The following is a 7,930-nucleotide window of genomic DNA, read 5'->3' as shown; positions in this document are numbered from 1 at the left end:
ATAAGACCGCTGGTAAAATGGCATATTAGCTTTTGATATTGAGACTTATGGCTACATAAAATCTGGCATAAATATCTAATTATAATGAGCTTCATTACATTCTTGAAAGCTGAGCTGCCTGGTTTACTTTACTCATTTTCTGTGTCAACACTTGAAGTGTCACAGGATGAAAGGTCCCAATTTAAAAAATGTGTTCTGCTGATTTTACACATTTTTTTCCACCAATGAAGGAAAACGAAATAAAAATGAAAAGCAAGCCTGGTGGATCTAGATGTGCATGTAATTAAAATGAGCAACTTTGAATGTTTCCACAAGTTCTTATTTTCCTCACACTTTAAGAAGGTCCAATCAATTAATGTTATTTGAATGTTCTTTAACATAAAGACATGCACCAGGCAGGGACCTAAAGGGATTACATGCTGCTTCTCTCTTCACATATTGAGCATGATTAATGGGGAAAACTTACAAAAGTCAATGCAACTTTTTTAATTACTGACAGAAATACAGCGGAGCACACTGACATTTTTGAGATTAACTCATTTCTAAAATTATGATTCATCAGAGTATGTAATGACACAACGGCAACATCTCTGTCTGCAGTCTCAAATATATCGCGAAAGAAAAGATGAACAGTGTGTTTCCAGTCTGCAGCTTCTGCTTTAGCATTGTGGCTGTGAATGCACATTGAGGCTAGAAGAGATGCAGACTTACCGGGAGAGTGAAAGTGGATGTGAAAGCTCAATCACATTCTAAATTGTACAACAGAGCAGAGAGTCTACTTGGCAGTCACACTAGTGAGACAGGGAGGAAGGGGAAACAGAGTGTGGAAAAAGAAGGCGTGCATTTATGTCTGTTAACTCACCGCGGCGCGCATGCAAAATGCTGCACATGAGCTGCTGAAGGATTGGCAAAATAAAGCGCTGACAATTAAGATGCTGATCTTTCCTACACAAATATTATTCAGGCGTCTAAAAATGAAATCACAAACACACTAAAATGCTCCCTGGCACAATGAATAACTCCCGGTGGGCTTTGCAGTGCTGTCACGCTCTCTGTTGCAGTCACCATCCCAGAAGAAAGGAATGTGTAACAACTGCCATGAAGCCTTCCTACCTCAGGCACTCCACTGGAAACAATTTAAAACAACTCTCTTTTGTTTTTCCTGGTCTGCCACCCTTCCCACCGTCCGCCTCTTACCCAAGTAGAAGGCATAATGCATCATCTTAGGAGGGAGCCCACTGCAGCCTAATTTAACAGCCAGGGAGAAACACCAGTGGACACTGGCCTGCTAATGAATGAATGAGCCTGACATGTAAAATCAGAAAAGATTACTGACTGAGAAGCAGCCCTCCCCAAAAGGTCCTGCCAAACCAGCTGTTTAGATAAGCCCTGTTGCTTCCTCTGAATAATAATTCCTTCGCATCAGACTGAGTAAACAAACTCCTTACACTCCTGAGGAGAAGTTTGCATCGTCTTCTTTTATTCATTGAGAAAATATAAGAAAAAAAGCAGCAGCGAGACAGAAAGACAAAAACATATCATGATCAAATCTTGTGTGTCCTCCCCTGCTGCATGTTGACAGCTGGACACTGTGGGGTCTGCTGGGTGTATACAGCCTACGAACGATAAATAAACAAAGGGGGTGGGGGTTGGGGGCCAGCCTTGAAAAGCCATACACCTGTGACCAGTGGAAAAGCACCAGGCGCAGCAGTGTTCATTAAAGAAGCCGGTCCTGACAGTGAGGCCTTTAAGAGGCCATCAGGAGCGACAACTCAGCAGCTACCTTGGGACCAGAGAGGGAAAGGAATCAAGGTGAGCAATGCAATTTCAGCTTGAATAATGGACCACTTTCCTCTGGTTTGACATTCATGTATTTCTCAGGCAGTTTTGCCATACAGACCAATAGCACCTGCGAGCCATTCAAGGTTCCCCAGGAAAAACTGGTTTACAATGTCTACAGCCTCACAATTACTCTGGGTCTGCTGCTGGCTGCAAATAATCTTCCTGAAAGTGGTTCATGAATTAAAAATAGTACCAAAATATATCACTTTTAATGACATGAAAATGTGGATTTTGTATACTATGTGCCACAGACTTTATGCACAGCATACATCACTGTCTAGGTTTAATCCCTTTTTTTTGTCAGAGGAACTGTTTCTAAAAATAATTAAATTAAGGCAAATTATTCTCACTTTTCTGTTGGATTCACCGCCAGATTTCATTTTCACAGAGTTGCTGATGTAAACTGGTAATAACAGAGGATTAATTTACAAGGAGGCAAAATCCCCCAGTGAGACTTGTGGCCCAGAACAATAATGAGCACATAGTAAACAGAACTTTGCCGTAAGCCAAAAGAGAATGCAGAGGCACCTAATCTACACACCGAAACACACGCTGACACGCAAACAATCGCATGTAGACAAGCGCAACCACGCCCTCTCGCTCTCTCTCTCCCCCTCTATCGCAAACACAAGCTCACACAGGCAGAGAAAATGATAGCAGGGTATCTTCCCCAGGCCTCTGTAATAACATATGTTTGCAGGTAATTAAAAGAAGCTCTCCAGTGGTTATCATGTCATACTGAAAAACAATGCACAGAGCAAATTACCTTTATGCGGTTATTTATACCACATAAAGGTCACAATCCTTTGGTGAACTGTGACAACATAAGCGTTCATGGCTGAAGCTGTGCTGTGGTTTTGACTTCTAATTGCGATGCTAAGGTCAGCGATCTATGTAATATGCGGTGTGTAATAAGTATGTGTGTTTTAGTAGCTTTTTGGATTTGTTTTTTTAATAAAGGTACATAGTTTGCACTACCGACTGAGCACATACAGTGAGCGAGTTACATTGCTAAAATACTGCGTAATGAGGGAGTTACGTTACCCTGTATTATAGCAATAAGATCTGAGCACGCATTAAGCTTCCTTTGGTGGTTGAATGCAAAGCTGTTGCTGTGACCAACAAAGAGTAGCGCATCCACTGTAGGTTATTAAAAAGTAAAAACATGTTTTTAATCATGTGCTCCGCCGTATTTTTCATTCGAGTATAATTTTAACTGTCGGCAAGACGCTATTCGAGCATCTACTTTGCACCTCTCATATTCAGGATCTGTTAAAACAGCTGGAGGAAACAGTGAGAACAGGTTTCAAACTGTGAAGAGACCACATCAGGAATGTTCTCAACCAACTCGTTTTCTGCTTGTGAATCTTTTGCTTTACACTTTTAAAGTGTTATCTTTTTTTAATGAGTTCCTCATAAATGTGTTTTGTACTCACTTTAAAACTGAGTAATTATTAAACTTCTGTTTTCTGGTGACACTGTGCAATCAGACTTTTTATTTAATCCCCCCACCCCATACTGGGTAATTACATTAATTGAATATTTGACACAACAGCTGATGATAACTTAACACACTATGAAGCTATTAGGACAAATTTGTGGTCAAACAGTTGCATATGCTTGTCTTTTTGTTGACGTGGAAGTCGTTTACTCTTGCTGTTTTGCACCCGAAATACATATCTGGCTCTAGTTTCCTAAAAAATAATTTGATCTGGCTTTATTTATCTTTTGATATTTGGCCCATAGTGAAAAATAAGACATGTCACTTATTAATATTTACGGGAAAAAATATCTAATATTTCGGATATTGGTATCTTTGTTGGCAGATAAAGAACTCCAAAACATTTTAAGACATTCCTAATGAAAACACTGATTAGTGGAAAATGAGCCCGTAAGAAGGAATCTTATATCTCTGTGGAGGATTTTGGGATTTGATTCACCTACTATTGACAGTTGAGCCGCCAAATTAAATACAGATGTTTTTGCTATGCTCTAAAGCGTTATTTATTCGCTTTGTGTGTGTTGTCAAAGTTTGGTGCTATGGGCTGCTGTCTCCAGCAGACATCCTGATAACCCATAGCAGTTGTGAGCAGTTGCGAGCCAGAACGAATCAAAAGAAGGATGCAGGTAGCTTACATTACAGCTCAGCTGAGAGGGACACCATCACTGTTTACAACCTGTCTTCCTGTCTTGAATGTCAGCCTCTTATTGTGGGTAGATGCATTCTTCTGCCTAGAGCAGGTGTAGTACAGACGATACAGAAGTAAATAGACCCTACATGATAATGCTCACCTCACTGTTGAGTTTAAACAAGATTCAAATGCATGTTCTAGTTACTTGAGCACCGAAAGGCAAGTGGCATTCAGCATTCCTGAGGTGTGTGATATCACTACATTTAATATTTCCAAAAATGTGGAACTCACAACAAAATAATCAAGGTGTATAAAAACAAAATTGGGCCTGAGGTAAAACACGAATATTTGATATGAGGCGAATTTTGTGCATGTGCAGACTCTGTAGCCAATCTTGATTTGAACTCATATGCATGCAGCTGGGGAACCAGAGTTACATGTACAAGCATGTGCAGCATTTGTCTCTATCAAAACCTATGTATTTCAAATGGGCACTCTCATATAAACCTTATGCTTAAGCTGAATTTGAGCTATCCCCAGAATGCTGATCTTATTGTGCCCCATATAAGACAACCTCCCCACCCTCCCACACACAACTATTTCCTAAAATAGATTAGGATCCCTCCCCTCGGCTTCTAATGCTGTGCTCTGCTGCCCAGGGTCTATACACATAGCTGCCAGACGCTGCTCAGGATTAGCTAGTGAGTCAAAAAGCATCCTGCTGCATATGATCTCACACCCTTTCACGAACCGAGGCATTGGCTGCTACGAGGATGCAGGAGAATTAATCAATCCATCCATCAATCCACTGTTTCAATCAATTTCTTTATTTCCAGCGCAGTGTTTGTAGTTTTGTTTTTATGAACACATAACTGAGTTGTACTGTGACTGAGGGAGCTTCCTTCCTATCTGACAGACAGGTGACTCTCTTTTGAAGTAACTGTGTCTCACTCCCTGATGCGGAGGCCAGACAATGAGCCTCCCCCCAGACCCTATTAAAGCAAAACCCAGGGTCCGCAGGTTTGATATTCATCGCCTGGGCAACCTCTACCATCAACACATTTTGTGCCACGTGAGAATGATCACAGCTTATTAAAGTGGAAATAATGACTGCTCTACCTCCGGCATGAAATATTTAACAAGGACAAAGGAGATGGCTCAAAGGTGATTCATATCTATGTTGAAAGGAGAGAACGTGGACAACACCGTCTTTACAGGAAGTGCAGCTGAACATTGCTTAAGCTGAGCTTAGAAGGGACTGTCTGCAATTGAAATTTGTACCTCAATGGAAGCAGACATAGAAGAACAGCGGCAAAGGATGTTGTGAATTAATGTTTATTAGCTATCAACAAAGATGTTGGTATAACAGCAGCAGACCATACATCCCTCTCTTCATTTCATGCCATTTAGAGTTCACACAAAGCAGCCTTATGATTTCAGGTCTGAAATATGTACTAATTTTTAACCATCATTTCATTTAAATCATTCTGTCTCGTTACCAGCTGAGCTCAGAATGTATAGAGCATCCAATTTCTAGATGTGAAATTATTGATGTACTGTACTTTTCCTTCTAGCCCGAGTAAATTAGCTTTTTTGGCCCCTTGGGAAAATCAGGGGAAAAGTGGAGAGTAAAAATATTCTCCATCAAGTGTGATTGAATTGGATTTTACAAGATGAATTGCCAGGACAAGAGTTTATCCCAATTACATTGCCAAGAGGCTTCAGTCCTGCTGCAGCCACTCTGGTCAACAGCAATTAGGGTCAGCTTTGAGTTATCACGGTTTGTCATTGTGAGACCATATTTACAGTGTGAGCAGAAAGCAGATAAATGCAACAGGGCAACATTTACAATAGTAAAAAGTGGTTTGTGGTTTGGGCCAAGAATTCATAAAATTACAGATCTGACAGCCAAAACACGAGCAGAGCCAAACACAGCTGTCTTTTCCATAGCCCACACATCTTTTAATCTACAAGAATACAATACAGACTGCAGAGACTGCCTCGAGCTCTTTTGTGTGGCCATCCATTTTCCTTTCTCACATAGTTTTTTTTTTTTCTTTGATGTAACCTGATGTGGAAACTCAGGGCGGCTTTCATCTGTCTCTCATGAAGAATCCACTTACCACAGATGGTGGCAATAAGGCTAATGACTGGCATATATCACGGAGATGATATTTAGTCTTACCTTCCCCAGGCTGGGGCCCCACAGATATCTCAGGCTGAAAACACAGAGAGCCAAAACCAGGAAGACCAGAGCGAGAATCAGAGCAATTCGCTGGTAGGTTTGGTACTTCGCCTTCTTCCCTTTTCCAGCCTCAACCTGCAAAAGACCAACTTAAGATTATTAATGTGATGCATTTATAAATGCCCCAATAACAAATCAATTTGGTATAAAAACAAAGGCCTAGGTATTGGTCTAAGCTCAAAGTAAATTGCATGGAGCACACAGACCTGTCTGCAAACACACACCACTATTCCTCAGCAAAATGTAGTGAAGCTGTGGGTGGGCCTTCAGCCTAAAAGTTGTGTCTACTGAAACATGGCTGCAGCAGTGAAGCCCATCATCTTGGTTGAAGACGAGCATTCTCCACTTTTGGTTTGAGTCACACGCTTTCAAGTTTCACTACAGACTCGAGAGTAAATGGTGAGTGTTTGCAGACATTTCAGTGTCTTCCATGCAAACCTGTTTGGGATGGAGTTCACAGGGTGACAGCTAGCAACCTTGAGCAACACATATTTTTCCCTAGCAACCAGAGGTTGCCAGGGGTTTTGACCAGTCTCTTTGCCTGTGTAACTGAGGCTGCAAAGGTGCTGGTATGACTCAGGAAAGTTTCCACTTTTCAGTAGATGCTAAGCTAATGCTAATGATCTAACTGTGCAGTTGTTTTTTTCTGTTCCTATTTCAAAATTGTAACAATTTTAATATTTTGTCTTGGCTCTAAAAACCAGAACAGAGATCGGGATTGTGAGGTATGGTGAGATTCTAGGGCACAGAAACTATGGCAAAAATTGAGCAGTATGAGTTAGGGCTGTGCGATATGAACAAGATCTCATATCCCGATATAAGACATCTATCGTCCGATAACGATATAAATCACAAAAATGTAACATTTTCTGTAAATTCTGTGAATCTCGGGCAGCTCGACTTGCGTGAAGTGTTTCCAGTTTCGCGTCATGTAGCTGGAGTCGAGTGTTTTAACCGATGCATGAAACGACACATTTTTAGACATAAGTTGTAACGGCCGCCGTTTTCTTTGTGAGTATTTATTACACGGCGTGCTGCGGGGAAAAGCCTGTTCTAACGTTTGCGTCTAAAGGTTTATTTTTTAGCACCTGGCGGCTCTTTTTTACTTCTCATTCGTAAATAATCTGCTCTTTCATTTGATTCAGTTTATTTTGAAAAGTCTCAACAGGATCTTGAGCTTTATTGTGAAAGGTTTATGTGGAACATAAACAAGCGGACACGCGATGCTGTTACCATCGTTGTTGCTAACGACAACGCATAAAAACAGGCGCTTGTCCGTCTGTAGTGTGGTTATATTAAATATAAGAGAAAGAGAGAACTTTAAGAAATTAATACAGCCACTACAGTGACCATCAAAACCAGGACAAAATATTGCCGTAAACAGTTTATTTTGCGACACCACGAAACAAACGATAGACGTTTTTATATCGTCATCCGATATATATCGTTATATCGAACAGCCCTAGTATGAGTATATATATATTCCATATTTTTGTGTTGCCTGTATTATGCAACAAACAACAACCAAATGAATGTGAGTGTCGAATACTTATTTTGTTATCAAATGCCATAAATGCTCTTGCAAGTAAGAGAGTAACATGGAGGTTTTACATAACGTGGGCAGCAGCTGTAATAAGATCAAACATCAACTTCAGCAACATTTGCTGACAGCTTGTTTTTTCTGGGTCTTTCTTTAGCTACATAAATATAT

General features: G+C 40.6%; 1 protein-coding gene across 1 annotated transcript in view; it reads right to left on the bottom strand.

Moving 5' to 3' along the window:
- Window positions 1-7,930, bottom strand: part of tnmd (tenomodulin) — a 63,785-nt gene that overhangs the window by 49,300 nt on the left and 6,555 nt on the right. Inside the window, exon 2 of the mRNA XM_005722882.1 lies at window positions 6,160-6,294. Within this exon, the coding sequence (XP_005722939.1) occupies window positions 6,160-6,294 (135 nt within the window). The remainder of the gene's footprint in view (window positions 1-6,159; window positions 6,295-7,930) is intronic.

This window comes from Pundamilia nyererei, unplaced genomic scaffold (assembly GCF_000239375.1).
Source record: "Pundamilia nyererei isolate P.nyererei 1_Seehausen unplaced genomic scaffold, PunNye1.0 scaffold00008, whole genome shotgun sequence".
Lineage (NCBI taxonomy): Eukaryota > Metazoa > Chordata > Actinopteri > Cichliformes > Cichlidae > Pundamilia > Pundamilia nyererei.
Note: the sequence above shows the minus strand (reverse complement) of the source record. Positions and strands in the feature narration are given on the sequence as shown.